This window comes from Pipistrellus hanaki, assembly GCF_964339955.1.
Source record: "Pipistrellus hanaki genome assembly, chromosome: 2".
Taxonomy (NCBI): domain Eukaryota; kingdom Metazoa; phylum Chordata; class Mammalia; order Chiroptera; family Vespertilionidae; genus Pipistrellus; species Pipistrellus hanaki.
The window spans coordinates 134,278,558-134,295,406 of record NC_140504.1 but is presented as its reverse complement, the minus strand read 5'-3'; the positions used below and the strand labels follow the sequence as shown (position 1 = coordinate 134,295,406).

The 16,849-nt window shown below is 39.0% G+C and overlaps 1 protein-coding gene across 2 annotated transcripts in view; it reads right to left on the bottom strand.

Moving 5' to 3' along the window:
* The window catches only part of GLMN (glomulin, FKBP associated protein), a 48,856-nt gene that overhangs the window by 846 nt on the left and 31,161 nt on the right, over nt 1–16,849 (bottom strand). Inside the window, exons 17-18 of one of the 2 annotated variants that reach the window (XM_084873420.1) lie at nt 811–934; nt 108–190 (exon numbers count right to left, since the gene is read on the bottom strand). In XM_084873420.1, coding sequence (XP_084729546.1) covers nt 108–190; nt 811–934 — 207 coding nt within the window. The remainder of the gene's footprint in view (nt 1–107; nt 191–810; nt 935–16,849) is intronic. The other variant, XM_084873421.1, reaches the window with a different exon arrangement.

Sequence of the window (16,849 nt, the reverse complement as noted above, 5' to 3'; positions counted from 1 at the left end):
CTACAATGCCAAGAAATTTTGGAGTCATTAAGTATGCATTAAAACAAAGCAAAGTGAAAAAAGAGAAGACTTCAAGTGGATGTAGCTTAGAAAATTTTCAGACCTACCTTAAGCTGCATTTCGGGAGGCATATTAGGCATCTCTTCTCCACCTACGGTTACAGAACAAAAATCTTTAGACCTCTGGACTTCTGTAAGAGAAAAAAAAATCTTGTGTCATGTTTTTAATCTTAAAACAACTCTCAGATCTCAGTAATAAGTTAAGTAAGCTTTCATCATTCCATTTAAAATATGTCCTTTATTTATATAAATTAAGTCTTAATGTTTAATATCTCAGGGTATGCTTAAATCAAGCAATTAGCAAATAAAAATATCAAAATTCTAACATGTTTATTTAAGTGACTAGCATTATTTTGGCATGTATAGGATGAATTAAAACTTATAAATTTGGTGGGGGGGAATAAAGGGATGGTGGAACAAACAATAACAAAAGAAATACAATGATATTCAAACAAAAATACCTCTAATACAGTTAGATTCCTAATTAGGACTTGAGATTTTAAAACCAGAATATGTTTCAGTTTGGTTTAAATATTTGTTAATCCAATTTCAGTATTAACTGGCTTATAGATCTGCTAAGAATAATTTTAATTATAAATAAAATGACTTAGCTGTCATGGTTCCTTGTTTGCTATAAATTAGTCAAGTATAAGATTAAGAAGTTCTTTATTTTTAATATAAATTGCAGTTAAAAAAAAAATGACTATTTTATTGTTAGACCTAAGCAAAAATGAAATTGCACATTACCAACCTTGGGTATTTTCTTGGCTATTTTTAATTTCTGCTTCATAATGTGCTTTTGACATATTAAGTCCTGTATGGAGTGGCTTTAAGAAATTTTTCTCAATCTTTCCAAGTTCTGTCCATAATCCAGTCTGTTCAGAAGAATTGATGAAAGAATTAGATATAAGGTTCGAAATTTATTGATTCATATTATTAAATACTAGAGGCCTGGTGCATGAAATTCAGGGGCTAAGCCCAGCCTGCACCCTCTCACAATCCAGGAACCCTCGGGGGATCAGGCCTAAACCAGCAGGAGGACAACACTCTCACAACCCAGGGCTTCTGGCACTTAACCGCTCACCTGCCTGCCTGCCTGCCTGATCACCCTAATCACTCTGCCTGCCTACCTGATTACCCTAACCACTCACCTGCCCACCCTAACTTCTCGCCTGCCTGCCTGATTGCCCCTAATCACCGCTGCCTCAGCTTCATCTGAAGGCCATTCAGCAGTCTGGTCTAACTCTGCCTGACTACCTGATTGCCCATAACTACTCACCTACCTGCCTGATTGCCCCTAACCTCTCGCCTGCCTGCCTGATTATACCTGCCTCTGCCTGCCTGCTGGATTGCCCCTAACCACTTGCCTGCCTGCCTGATCGCCCCTAACTGCCTACGCCTCAGCTCCTGCCACTGCGGCTTGGTCTGGAATAACACCTGGAAGGTCGTTTGGCTGTCTGGTCTATTAGCACATTATGCTTCTATTATTATAGATGTGTTTGAGAGTTGGAGAAACAAGTATTAATCACATGATTCTTGCCTTTCAAGGTAGTTTACGGTTTAATAACACATTGATTACTACATCTGGTATTTTATGTGACTACCAATCAAAACAAAACTTTGGTCAGTACACTCACTGCTGTGCCATTTGGGCAGTTTTTTGGTTCTGAGATCAGTAACTTACATGTTTTATCCATGAGAAAGTTACACATGTCTGAGACACTTCTCTTTCCTATAAACATTCCCACAATGACTCTACCTTATATATCCCAGCGTTTTTCAACCGCTGTTCCGCGGCACAGAGATGTTGCCTGGTGTGCCGTAGGTGCAGAAAAGACAAGAATTTTATAATTTTTCACTATTTTGTTTACTTAATATTTCATAATAAAGTAATTATAAAATACTTTCTTTGTGTTTATTTGATTCCTATTCAAGAGAATTACTTTATATATAGTCAATATAGGCACAGAGTTAAATTTTTTAACATTTTCTAATGGTGGTGTGCCTCGTGATTTTTTTCATGAAACAAGTGTGCCTTTGCCCAAAAAAGGTTGAAAAACACTGATATATCCCATCAACTCTTGATCTTACAATTGATACCCTGGTCACAGATCTAGTTCTAGAAGATTCTTTCCTTTCCTTGTTGATGGAAACTTTTCCAACACAGAGCTGATATGGACATTCTTCATGTTAAGTGCAGATGGAGATTTTACCTGCCTACAACAGCTTAGGTTTATTTGCTATTACATATTAGATTTATTCTAAGAGCATTTCTTCCCATGGTACTAAAGGTGGAGAATCATAAAGTTCATGGCATTATTACATTTCCAGGCACTCTTTACAAAGGAAAATATCTTAGACAAAAAGGTAAACAAAAAGGAAACCTAGGAAGTTCTGATCAAGATGGTAGCATAGGTAAACACAGTACTTGAATCACACAACTATATCAAAATTACAACTGAATTACAGAACAACTATTCAGAACTGCCTGAGTTCTAGCTGAATAGAAGTCCTACAACTAAGATTATAAATAAGAAGCCACGTTAAGACTGTAGGAGGGGTGGAAAATTGGAACGGGCTGGTCCCACACCAATATGTAGCAGATAAAAACTGGGAGGGAGATCTTGGCTGAAGAGGTGCTCCATGGGGAGCGAGGAGTCCCACACCCACACCAGGTCCCCTAGCCTCTCTCCCAGGCCAGGGTTCTAATACCAGGAAAAGAAGTCCCCTTAACCTCTGGTTATAGATACCAGCAGGGATTATAGCTGAGTGAGATGGAAAGGCTGTTGGAGTCCCAGGTGTTTCTCTTAAAGGGCCTGTGCATGGACTTTGTGGACTCGGTGGCTCTAGTTCCAGTACTGGGGCAGCAGCTAGAAAGGGCCGGGGACATACAAGAGGAACTTAATTGTCTGGCATAAGAGCTGTGGGGAGGCAGCATTCTTCCAGATAAAAGTGCCGGCAGAGGCCATTATTCCTTTTCTGAGCCCTTCCCCCACAGAGCCAACAAGTAGGCACCATTAACCTGGCTGACACTGTTTGCCTTACCCTGATGATTCCGAGACCCTGCTTCACCCAACTTGTGGGTCTACCCAACCTGTTTCCAGTGGCTTTTCCATAAAGACAGGCTGTCTTGGCTCATTCTTCAATTTCCTAAAATCTCTCAAGCAGCGTCTGCCCTCAGTATGCCCTAGACCAGTGTTTCCCAACCTTCTCTCATGATGAGAATCACCTGGTGGAGTTGTTAAAACACAGATTCCTGAATCCCAACTAAGAAGTGCTAAACTAGAATTTTTGGGAACATATAGGTAAAATTGTATACCTAACTAGTGCTCTAAGACAGATTTTATATACAGAGCACTAAGTTAGGTATGCAATTTTACCTATATGTTCTCAAAAATTCTAGTTTAGCACTTCTTAGTTGGGATTCAGGAATCTGTGTTTTAACAACTCCACCAGGTGATTCTCATCATGAGAGAAGGTTGGGAAACACTGCCCTAGACCACTTGTTAAGTGCTCCCAAGCCTGGCACTAGGGGCAGTGGCCTTGGTTAGTAGCTTGGCTTATCGTGGGCACCTCATGTCCAACACAAACAGAAGCCATCCGCAGATCCTTTGTAGCTCATGCTGGGTAGTCCCGAGAAGGACACAGGTGGTGGCTGACCTTGGTCTGCACCTCCCAGGATGCCGAGAGCCATCTCCTTAACAATACACTCAAGAGGCAGATTCAGTGGCACTGCTGCATAGCTGATCCTCCACAGTGAGTGTAGCCAATAAGCTTGGGGATAAATCCCTCCCATTGATGTGCCAACAGCAATCAAGACTCAACTATAACAGAAGGGTGTACACAGTCCATATGGGAAGGGGTGCACCTGGAGTGTCCAACTCGGGTAATCAGGGTCTCTGTGCCACTGGACCCTACTGGACAACTACTATATAAGGCCACTCTACCAAGTCCTAGAGATAGAGCAACTCTAATACATAGAAACCAACACAGGGAGACTGGCAAAATGAGGAGATAAACATTTCCTAAAGGAAAGAACAGAACAAAACTCCAGAGAAAGAACTAAACAGAATGGAGATAAGCCATCTACCAGAGGAAGAATTCAAAACACTGTATAATAATGCTCAATGAACTTACAGGAAGAATAGATGAACTTAGTGAGAATATCAATGAAGAGATAGGAAACATAAAAATGAAACTAACTAGTAAACATAAAATAACCAATCAGAAACAAAGCATACATTAACTGAAATGAAGGATATATTACAGGAAATCAACAGTAGAGTATATGTAGCAGAGTAGCAAATCAGAGATTTGGAAGATAAGAAAGCAGAAAACACCCAATTAGAACAAGAAAAAAAAAAATCCCCCCAAATGAGGATCATGTCAAGAGCCTCTGGGACAACTTCAAGTGTACCAACATTTGCATTATAGGGGTGCAGAAAGAAGAGATCAAGGAATTGAAAACCTATGTGAAAAAATAATGATGGAAAACTTCCCTAACCTGGTGAAGGAAACAGACATACAAATACAGGAAACACAGAGTCTTAAATAAGATGAACTCAAAGAGGACCACACCAAGACACATCATAATTAAAATAGACAAAGATTAAAGATAAAGAATCTTAAAAGCAGCAGGAGAAAAGCAGTTACCTAGAAAAGAGCCTCCATATGATGGTCAGCTGATTTCTCAACAGAAACTTTGCAGGCCAAAAGGGATTAACAAGAAATATTCAAAGGGATGAAAAGCAAGGATCTATAACCAAGATTACTCTACCCAGCAAAGCTTTCATTTAGAATCAAAGAACAGATAGTTACCCAGACAAGAAAAAGCTAAAGGAGCTCACCACCACAAAACTAGTATTAGAAAAAATGTTAAAGGTTTTCTTTAAGATGGAATAGGGTTTGGGGAGATAGGTTAAAAAGGGATTAAGATGTACAAACTGGCCCCAGCCAGTTTGGCTCAGTGATTGAGCATCAACCCATGAACCAAGAGGTCACCAGTTCAATTCCCAATCAGGGCATGTGCCTATGTTGCAGGCTTGATCCCCAGCAGGAGGCATGTAGGAGGCAGCCAATTAATGATGTTTCTCTCTCATTGATGTTTCTATTTCTCTATTCTCCCTTCCCCCCTCTCTCAAAATCAACAAGTACAAATTGGTAGTTACAAAATAGTCATGGGAATATAAAGTACTGAACAGGGGATAAAGTCAATAATCCTATTCAATAAAGAGTTAACATGCAAATGATCATCACACCCTCACGCTTTAACAGCTCACTCAACACCGGGGAGAGAGGAATGGGGACCAGCCAGGCTGTGGCTTGGGAGAGGGACAAGCCACCTACCCCATGGTCCTGGGCCAGCGGCTGCACCTGTTGCCTGCGGCCCAGGAGAGGGACAATCGCCCACTCTGCAGTCCCAGGCACCAGCGGCTGTGCCTGCAGCCTGTGAGAGGGACTAGTCACATGCCCCGTGGTCCTGGGTGCCTCTGGCTGTGGCCCAGGAGAAGCTGGTGAAGCTAACCCTGGGTCCTGGGTGCCTGTGACCAGCTGGAGGAGGGAAACCTGGGTCTTGGATACAGTGGTAGGCAGAGGCAGTTAAGGGTGATCAGGTCAGCAGGGGAGCAGTTAGGGGCAATCAGATAGAGGGGTTAGGGGCGATCAAGTAGGCAGATGAGCAGTTAGGAGCCAGTGGTCCCGGATTTAGAGAGGTAGTCAGACATTCTCTGAAGGGTCCCAGATTGGAGAGGGCGCAGGCTGGGCTGAGGAACCCCTCCCCCATGAATGAATTTCATGTACCGGGCCTCTATGCAGTAGCTGCCCCCTGGTAGTTAGTGTGTTCCCACAGCCAACCTCCTACAGCCCCCTTCTCCCCTCTCGCCCCCCCCCCCCCCCCCAGCTAGCCAGCGCCCCTGATCGGCCTGATGGAGGGGGCTGGCTGGCCAATCTTCTGGAGCCCCCTCCCGTCTGGCCCACCTCCTGAGGTCCCTCCCCACGTCCAGCCTGACCCCAATGGGCCCCGATCACTGGCCAGGCTGAGCGACCCCACCCATGCACGAATTCATGCACTGGGCCTCTAGTATTGTAATAACTATGGTGTCAGATGGATACCAGATTTATTGGGGTGATAACTTAGTAAGTTATATAATGTCTAAAAAAAAAAAAAGTTATATAATGTCTAATACACCTAAAACTAATATAATATTGTGTGTGAATTGTAACTAAAGAAAAAAATTATGTAAAATAAAAAGAAAACTTAAAAAACCACTTATTCTTAACTAGAATTGGATCACTAGAAGATCATTTTATAATGAACTTATTTTGATTCAAGTAGTATGACATTTTACATATAGCCCTTCAAACAAGATCTACCCATATCTACACAGAATAATTGATAACTTCAGTGACTATCACATATATAATTTTAATTTAAATGACCTTTCTCATTACTCTTAGAATGCTAGGAAAATTGGAGTTCTTGGGAGGAACTATTAACAACCTAAAAACCTCAAAAACATATGCTCGTTTTCACTCAGCATATATGAACTTATCCTGAGGAAATAATTAAAGATGTAATGATTCCATAGCAGAAATGTTTAAAAAATGTTTACGTAATGAAAAATTGGAAATATTTCACAATAGAAGATTGGTTAAGTAAACTGTAATACATCTACACAATAGGAAACTACACAGCTATTAAAATATTGTTCTTTGGTACATATTGGTGAGTGAATAAAGATTGCAAACAATACAATTCCTAAAGTGTGATCTCATTTATAAAAAGAAAAAAATATGTACAAATGTGCTGGCATAAAGCCTATGGCATACACCATAATATCAAAAATGGATAGTGGGATTTTGATTATCACTTTTGCTTTGTTTACTTAACCTGATTTTAAAACAATAAACCTATTTTAATTGTATGCTTTAAAAAACATTTAAATAGTTTTTAAACTTCCTTTTCTATTATAGAAAGTTTTCTTGTCTTCTTATGGAAAACGTGGGTTATGTGGTAACGCAACAGGCACTTCATCAACCAGTGCAGCCACAGAGGATATCGTGCATGTTACTCACTGCTCTCAGCTGTCTGTGCATCCCTCTCTCCAGTATTTTACATTTCTCTATCCCCCTTTTTAAACCTTCTTCTTTCCCTTTATCTCTAAGCTTACAGAAAGAACCAATTACTACTAACCAGTATAACTGAAGGCTTTCATGGCTACAAAGGTAGCACTGACAACCCTCAAAACACACCCAAACACAAAGAAGAGTACAGAGAAAACATGCTTTTATTGTATTTGCACCTCATTTTGTCAAATGTACTAGTAAACAACACATTCACTTTTTTTTTTTTTTAGAGTCAAGTATTGAGAGTAGAGAAGAAATACAGGAGAATATTTTTACTTTACAGGTAGAATTGAAGGTCAGAAAAAGAGCTTCACAGACAAGAAAAAGCTAAAGGAGTTCATTACCATCAAACTAGTATTATATGAAATGCTGAAGGGTATTCTTTAAGAAGAAAAAGGTAAAGATAAAAAAATTCTTAACAACGAAGTGACAACATATACATATCTATCAACAAGTGAATCTAAAAATCAAAAGAATAAAAAAATCTGATAAACAGCCGAAACCTGTTTGGCTCAGTGGATAGAGTATTGGCCTGCGGACTGAAAGGTCCCAGGTTTGATTCCGGTCAAGGGCATGTACCTTGGTTGCGGGCACATCCCCAGCAGGAGGTGTGGAAGAGGCAGCTGATTGATGATTCTCTCTCATCGATGTTTCTTTTTTTTTTTTTTTTTTTTTTAATAAATTTTTATTGTTCATATTATTACAAGTGTTCCTTTCCCCCCCTTTCCCACCCCACCCTCTGCCCTTTCCCCACTCCCCATTGTCCTCATCCATAGGTGCACAGTTTATGTTCAGTCTCTTCCCACATTCCCCTCTCCCCTTTTCCCCAAGAATCATCAGTTCACTCCCCTTCCATACCTCTGATTCTATTATATTCAACAGTTAATATTGTTCATCAGATTTTTTTTTTTAATTTCCTTGGTTTTTAGATTCACTTGTTGATAGTTACGTATTTGTTGTTCATAATTTTTATCTTTATTTACTTTCTCTTCTGAAAGAACCCCCTTCAGCAATTCATATAATTCTGGTTTGGTGGTGATGAACTCCTTTAGCTTTTTTTTATTAGTGAAGCTCTTTATCTGACCTTCGATTCTGAGTGATAGCTTTGCTGGGTAGAGTATTTTTGGCTGTAGGTTCTTGCTATTCATCACCTTGAATATTTCTTGCCATTCCCGTCTGGCCTGCATGGTTTCTGTTGAGAAATCAGCTGACAATCGTATAGGTGCTCCTTTATAGGTAACCACCTGCTTAGCTCTTGCTGCTTTTAATATTCTCTCTTTGTCTTTTGCTCTTGGAATTTTAATTATGATTTGTCTTGGTGTGGTCCTCTTTGGATTCCTCTTATTTGGAGTTCTGTGTGCTTCCTGGACTTGTAAGTCCAATTCTTTCCCCAGGTGGGGGAAGTTTTCTGTCACTATTTCTTTCAGTATGTTTTCGATATCTTGCTCTCTCTCATCTTCTGGGACCCCCATGATTCTGATGTTGGATCGTTTGAAGTTGTCCCAGAGGTTTCTTACATTATCTTCAATTTTCTGGATTCTCTTGCCTTCTAGCTTCTGCAGAGGAGTGTCTTCTGGCTCTTTATGTTCCAAATCTTTGACTTGATTCTTGCGATCTTCTATTCTGTTTTTAGGACTCTGTAGAATATTTTTTATTTCAGACAATGTATTCTTTATTTCTTGTTGATCCCTTAGCATTTCTTGTTGATCCCTTTTCATATCCTCATAGGTCTCATTTATTTTATCGGCCTTTTCTAGGAGTCTCTTGAAAAACCCCATAAGTGTGGTTTTGAACTCTATATCCAGTCGCTTTTTGTCCTCCATTTCTTTCGTTTGTGATCTATTTGGTTTAGGCATTTTCGCAGGCAGCTTTTCTGATGGGGCGGAGTTTCAGGGTGGAGCCTACAGCCTTGGCTTCCGTCAGCCCCGCCCTATGCGACTCCTGAGACTCAGGGTCTTTCAGTACTTGTTGCAAGCGCCTCTGAGAGAAAGGTGCCCTCGATTTTCGCCTGCTACCAAACAGTGTAAGCTCTCCCGCAATGGGCCCGAAACTGGGGTTCAGTTCAGTTGGAAGTGGAGTTGGAGGTGGCGTTCAGAGCAGTCTGGAGCCTGTCTCCTTCCCGCCAGGGCAGTCCTACGGCACAGCCGGCCGGCCCTTCTCTGCGCGCTGTGTGCGCGCCTCTGGGACCTCCTTATGCCGCTTCCCCGAGTACCGCCTTACAGCCCAGCTCCCTCTGGATGAGCCTGGGTCCCCGGGGTCTGGCCTAGAACGGGGGTTCAGAGCAGTTGGGGGCCCAGCACAGTCGGAGTGTTTATCTCCTTCCCGCTAGGGAACGCCCGCCAGGCACTCGGCCTCCCTCCTCTCCGGCTCCGTCCTCTCCGCGCGCGCCGCGTGTCTCCGTACCTTGGGCTTTTACAGCTCCTCCGTGCTTCCTTCTGGTTTTCTCCTTGCTTCTCGTTGTAGAATTTCCAGTCAGTTGACTTTCCTGTAGTTCTGGGTAATGTCCATTTTATATTTTAGTTGTATTTTATTGAAATTGTTGCGTGCGGCTGCGGCTAGGTGCCTACCCGAGCAGCCATCTTGGATTCTCCTCATCGATGTTTCTAACTCTCTATCCCTCTCTCTTCCTCTCTGTAAAAAATCAATAAAATATATATATAAAAAAAAAAAAGAATATGACTAAAAGGGATCAGCAATCTTTAAAAAAAAAAAATCTGATGAACAGAATAAACTGGTGAATGTAATAGAATCAGGGGCATGGGAAGGGAGCGGATGGACAGTTCTCGGGGAAAGGGGACGTGGGGGGTGCGGGAAGAGATGGGACAAAGATCTTACACCTATGGATGAAGACAGCGGGAGGGGCGAGGGCCTGGGGTGAGATGGGAACCGGGTGGAGGGGAGCTATGGGGGGGAAAAAGAGGAACATCTGTAATAATCTGAACAATAAAGATTAAAAAAAAAAAAAAAAAGAATTGCTACAGTTCTTTTGTCACTTGTAATTCCTGTAAAAAAATTTTCATTTTAAGTTTTAAAGACCCACCCTGTTTCCATTTCAGTAAATATTGTCAAGAACACTGATCAATAATACATTACCTATCGTTTTCATTGGCCATTTAGTTCTTTTTTTTTTTTTTTTTTAATCCTCACCCGAGGATATTTTTCCATTGATTTTTAAAGAGAGAGGAAATGAGGAAAAGACAGAGAAATATCAATGTGCGAGAACCACACCAATTGGTTGCCTCCTGCACATACTCTGACCAGGGCCCTGGCTGGGGAGGAGCCTGCAACTGAGGTACATGCCTTTGCCCAGAATCAAACCTGGGACCCTTCAGTCCACAGGCCAATACTCTATCCACTGAGCTAAACCTGCTAGTTTTTTTTAATATGCTTTTTATTGATTTCAGAGAGAAAGGGAAAGGGAGATAAAAACATCAATGATGAGAGAATCATTGATCAGCTGCCTTCTGCAAGCCCCCCACTGGGAACTGCCCACACTGGGCATATGGCTATCCTGGGAATCAAACTGTGACATCCTGGATCACAGGTTGATGTTCAACCACGGAGCTATGCCAGTTGGGCTGGACATTTAGTTTTGATGAAATTATTTTAATAATCTTAACTTTAAAGTCTTATAATTATTTTCTTTCTTTTTAAAATGTGGCTCAAATGAAGTCAACTTTTACTAATTATAGTCAATACATTTCTGAATATTGTCACTATTTACAATTTCAGATCAACAGTTCATCTTGAACATGGTTCAGTATTTTTTATTCCTTATTATTTTTCTTCTAATAGAAATATTTGAGTGCAATTTTATACATGCTGGATGAGAGTTTTGCAATTGTCATGAATTTGAGAAAAAAGGTATCTCAATAAAATTCATCCTGAAAATAGATTACTAAAATAATTTGATTGTAAATAACAATTTTACAGAAAGTGGGTAGATTTAGCTTCACAACTAACTACATATTATATTACTATAAAATGTACAATATTAGCTCTTCTTCTCTGGTAATGGTCAAGCTGACCATTAAACATATAAGAGGTTTTGGTAAGCAACACACTGAACATCTTAATCTTATCCTAACCAATCTGTCACTTTCTCATATTGTTCCCTGCAACTGGCCACAAAGTTGGTTGCAGTACCCATAACCTTTATTAAGAACATGAACAAGCAACCTGATGTTTTTAATTACGCTGTATTCCAGTTTGTAAAAATTGCTGGTCTGGTTTAATGTCTCACTAATATGCTTGGTTATGATGAGAAGTTTGAAGAACACTGCTCTAAGTTATATATCTATAGGAGTTGATAAGTGAGAGTTGTCATTCTTCAACTTTATTGGATAATGCCAAATTGCTCTCCAAAGTGATTATATCTATTTGTTTCATTGCTATTCCATATCCTTATCTATGCTATCTTTTTAACATTTGCCATTCTGATGGGTATGAAATACTATTTCATTAAAATTTTTATGTTTATCAATCTTTTTGTTGTTGTTAGTGAAGCATCCATCTTATATAAAAACTGCTGTTTGAAATTTTAACCCTGCTATTTTGGCTTCAGTAAACACTTGCTTGCTTAAATAATAAGGAAAATAAGACTACGCCCATTCCAGAGAGGCCGTGGACTATGCCCCAGAGAGAACTGTCAGTGCTGACACCAGGCCCGGCCTTGAGAGATGGTCTCATGGCCCCTTCCCAGCACGTAGGCCTTCTTTCCCAGAAGGCCTGGAGGTCTCATTCCAAATTTGGGAGACAAAAGAGCTAGGAAAAGTATAAATAGAAAAGGTTTCCTCCATGTGGGGGGGGGCCCAGAATTTGAAAGGCACATTTTTCTCTGGCCCTGCCCTTAATAAAATGTAACTTCCTTTCTCTAAGCATGGCTTGTTTGTTTTTTTCCGGTCTTCTGTAACAGTATATACTACTATTCTTGTCTGCTTTGGCATTAAATTCATATCTTACTAAATAGACTCAGAAAAATTATTCTTTTTCTATCCTTTCCAACATTTTATATAAAATTTGAGTTATCTGTTTCTTTAAATTATGATAAAATTATCTGACCTTGTGATTTCTCTTAGACTGTTTGGAGCAGTTTTAAGTTATATTTTCTAAGATATTTCATTTCACTGAAGTTTTCAAATTTACTGATACATTTTCATGTAATTTTTATACTATTTTTCAATCTGTACTATATTAATAATTATACTCTTTAATTAACATATTGTATCTTTGTAAATGTTTGAAATCTTGCCAGAATTCATTAGTAACTGTATATTCTTTTCTAAAATAAGCATTTAAAGCTGGAAACTTTTTTCTAAATACCACTCTTAGCCATATCCCACAAGTTTTAACACACAGCATTTCATTATCATTCGGTTAAAATAGTTAATATTCTTTAATCATATAAACTATCTCATAAAATAGATTTTATTTAAAATTCATAATATATAGAGGTTCTCAAGCTTCACTAAGTTAAAATTGCATATTTCTGTGCTTTATCACAGGCTTTGATAAGATTTGGGCTGAACTCAGCAATAACCTGGTGAACATATGTTGAGAAACAATGATCTAGAATGGCCCTGTCCAATGCCAATGAGGAACTAAATCTTTAATTAAAATTTAAAAAATTAATTTAAAATCTAAATAGTCATATGTGGCTACTGTCTACTATATTGGACAGTGAGAATCTAGGTCTTTATTAAGACCTTAGTTGTTTTTCATTGCAGTAATTTAATACATAGCTCATAACCATAAAACTTAAAATAAGGTAATAAAAACGTGCCAAAGTTAGGCTAAATTTTGTTCAACATAATTCCACAATCCTTCACATGATGAACAACAGTAATATTTTTAGAAGTATGTAGGAGTGAAGAAACTATGGAAAAAAGAGTATTTTCTCTTTAACATTATGGGTATTAGATCTTTTAAAACACTACAAAGAAAATAATTTTAAAATTTCTTTTATCAAATGTCTAGAAAAAATAACAATATTTTAAAGTTGTGTGGATAAAAATTTGAACTGTTCACAAATACTTGCTTTTAATTTTATACCAAGTAGTCTCACTGATGAAATAGTTCTGAAATCTTTTCAGTTATAAAGCTTAACTCTATATTCCAAAATTCACTACAGCTTATCTTACAAAAGGAAGACTAGGCAGTTCTACAGCACAATTAAATTTATTGCCAGGACAAATAGGACCTTGCAAAGGACAAAAGAAGGAAATGCATGAAACCCAATTTCCCCTTTTCTCCTAATTTGTATGTGACTTGCTATTTAAGAAGTACTGTTGTAGAACTTCTATCACTTTTAATATTAAGTAACATTTTTCACCTTAACTAATTTGGCTTTGCAAATCACAAAAAAAAAAAGGCATGCTTTAATCTTGGAGAAAGAAATAATTTAAATGAGAATCCAAAATATGGGTTATATAGATTATATATATATCTATATATCTCTCTCTCTATATATATATATATACACCAGATATTTATAGTTTCCCTAAATAAAAAGCATTTATGCACATATTGCCTAATTGAATTTTTAAATATTCCTGATACCTGTGGCCTTCACAAATTTACATTGCCTCCCTTGACTTTGTTTTCTTTCTACATATTACAATCACAACTTAACAAAAAGAACGGTGTAAGAGGAAGGATTGGAAAGGGTCTGAGTAGAAAATACAAAGGTAAGAGATATAATTACTATAGGCTATGTATTAGAATATTATTGTAATTCAAAACAACAAATCCAGACCTGGTCAGTGTGCCCAATGGTTAGAGTATCAGCCTACACACTGAAGGGTCTTGGGTTTGATTCCAGTTGCAGGGTCAATCCCTGGCCCCAGTCAGGGTGTGAGTGGGGGGCAATCAATGGATGTTTCACATCTCTCTCACATCAATGTTTCTCTCTCTCCCCCTTGACTCTCCTCCTCTCTAAAATATCAATGGAAAAATACCCTCACTTCTTGGGTGAGTAATAAGTAAAAATAAAAAGACAAAAAATAAACAACTAACCCATATTTAAAGACACCTACCAAATAAAAGAGGACATTAGGTATAAAAGCTAAGCTGATTTTACCAGCAGAGATGGAGGTGCAAGGTCCAAAGTGTAGGAGAAGGTGCCTATAATTTATGCAGAGAGATAGAGGCATGAAATGGTAAGATGAGGAGGGGAATGGCTTACTAAAAGAATAAGTTGACAGTGACCCAAAATAGCAGAAAAAGAAATGGATTATTAATCAATTATGAATCATGTTGCTTTGTATTGAATGATTCTGTTCTTATTTAATTTTCCTATACACCTTTCTGAACTGCTTTTCATCTGACTAGTTACCTTCTCAGCACACTTTACTGCTCAAAAATAAGTTCTGGTAGGAGTCCTTTAGAATAGAACTACTCACAATTCAGAATCACTAGAATATCTGGTTTCCCCTTTAATCAAAATTTCTAAAAACTCAGAAGCTGTCATTGTTTAATTATCCACAACAAACAGATCTGCCTCTCATTTATACACATGACTTATTGCACTGGAAATGCTTCCATGGTAAACGGGCTCTTACACTGCCTGAAAGATGTCAGGTTTCCATCATGGATTGTTTTTTTGTTGTTGTTTTTTGCTAATTTCCTAGGTATGATAATTCTTATGATAACTTGCATGGAAATGATACTTTGGAATATTTGACCCCTAAGAAAGAAATTTAAAAACCATTAAATAAGGAAACAATCTTATAAACTGCTTATACCTTTTCTTTACCATATACTATGTTCAAGCCAAATAAAAGTGAGGCATGAGCTGTGACTATCATAGCTGACACCGCAGTGTAAATCGCTGCCTTCCCTGTCTAGGCAGAGGCCCATATGCTGCCCCTGGGCTCCACACCTGATCATCTGTCAACTCCTTTTTTTTTAATTGGTGAGTAGGATGACATTTTATTTATTCATTTATTTTAATTTAAAAAATATATGATTTTTTACAGAGAGAAAAGGAGAGGGATAGAGAGTTAGAAACATTGATGAGAGAGAAACATCGATCAGCTGCCTTCTGCATACCTCCTACTGGGGATGTGCCCGAAACCAAGGTACATGCCCTTGACAGGAATCGAACCCAGGACCTTTCAGTCTGCAGGCAGATGCATTATCCACTAAGCCAAACCGTTTGGGGCTGTCAACTCTTATTCAAGAGGATTTTTTGTCTTCCAATCAGGCAAAGAGACCATCTGTAGATGTGGCCTTACTGGATTATGGAAAAGTAAAAACTGATACTTCACCCGAAGGGTACATTCCTAAAGAAGGGCCTCCCCTGAGGCTGAATTTTACTTGTTATATTTTCTACTTCTATCAGAAACTCCTTTAGGAGTTAGTTGTGATTCAAAGGTTCTGGCCACTAGATGTGTCCTTATGCAACTTGACCTTCCTATGCCTCCATTTCCTATGAAAAGTAAAAAACAAAGAGTGCTTATGGCATTGTGAAGGTAAATGATCCGCAGCACCTGGCCGGGATAGTGGTTGCCATGGGCAGGGGGAGGGGAGGGCTGTGGAGTGATGAGGTCAGAATTAACTGGGAAGGGAAATAGGAAACTTCATGTGATGATAGCAATGTTTTATCTTTGATAAGAATTTGGATAATATAGATCTATTTGTTAAAACTGGCTAATATACAAGTAAAATCTGTGCTTTTGATTTTCTGCAAATTTTAACTCAAAGAAGAACTATAGACAGATTTTACTCTAATGAAATACAAGCTGAAATATTTAGGGGAAATTATGCTAATGCTTGCAGTTTACCTTAAAATACATAAAAAAATTTAAGAGACTGATGGGTAGATACAAGGTAAAAATACAATAAGTAGACAAATCAGTTATAAGTAGATAACATCCTTTCAACTTGGCTGTATGTTTGAAAAACTTTATAATAGTAGAAATGAAAAAAATCACCCCAGCAATAATCAATGAGAGCAATTAACTATAACGGTGTCCCCAAAAATGTATACACACTTTACAGCTGGTAGCTCAGTTAATATTTCTTTCTTTTCAGATTTAACCCATTGGAATTAATAATTATTTAAAATGTGTATACATTTTTGGGAAGACACCCTGTATTTTGGGCTGACAAGGGATGATTAATAGGTCAAATCACTGAATCGATTAGATTTAATTAAAAGGGAAACAAAATGTTACTTTTCTCATAAAATTTTCATTCCAAATGATTATTTATTTAAATTAAAAAAGAAACTAAAAAAACTATTTGGCAACTTATCTATAATAATAAAAGCATAATATGCTAATTAGACCAAACAACCTTCAGGATCCCCTTCCTGATGACCACGCTACGACACCCACTGGCGCCAGGCCAGCCAAGGCGGGAGCATTACCATTGGTCAGAGCCCAGCCATCGCCCATGACTGCCCCGCAGAGGGAGGCCCAGGCACTGGCCTCGGGGCGATCCATCGGGGGGCTCCACAATCACCCCAAAGAGGGAGGTCCAGGCCACTGACCGGCGGGCTGCAGTGGGTGGGGCCTCCCTCTGGGGTCCTGTGTGCCAGCGGCCAGAGGGAAGCCAGGACCCAGGTGCTAAAGGGAAGCCGGTGGGGGGGGGGGGGGGGGGGAAAGGAAGACCTGCTCTTGCATGAATTTCATGCATCGGTCTCTAGTATAAATATAAGTTAA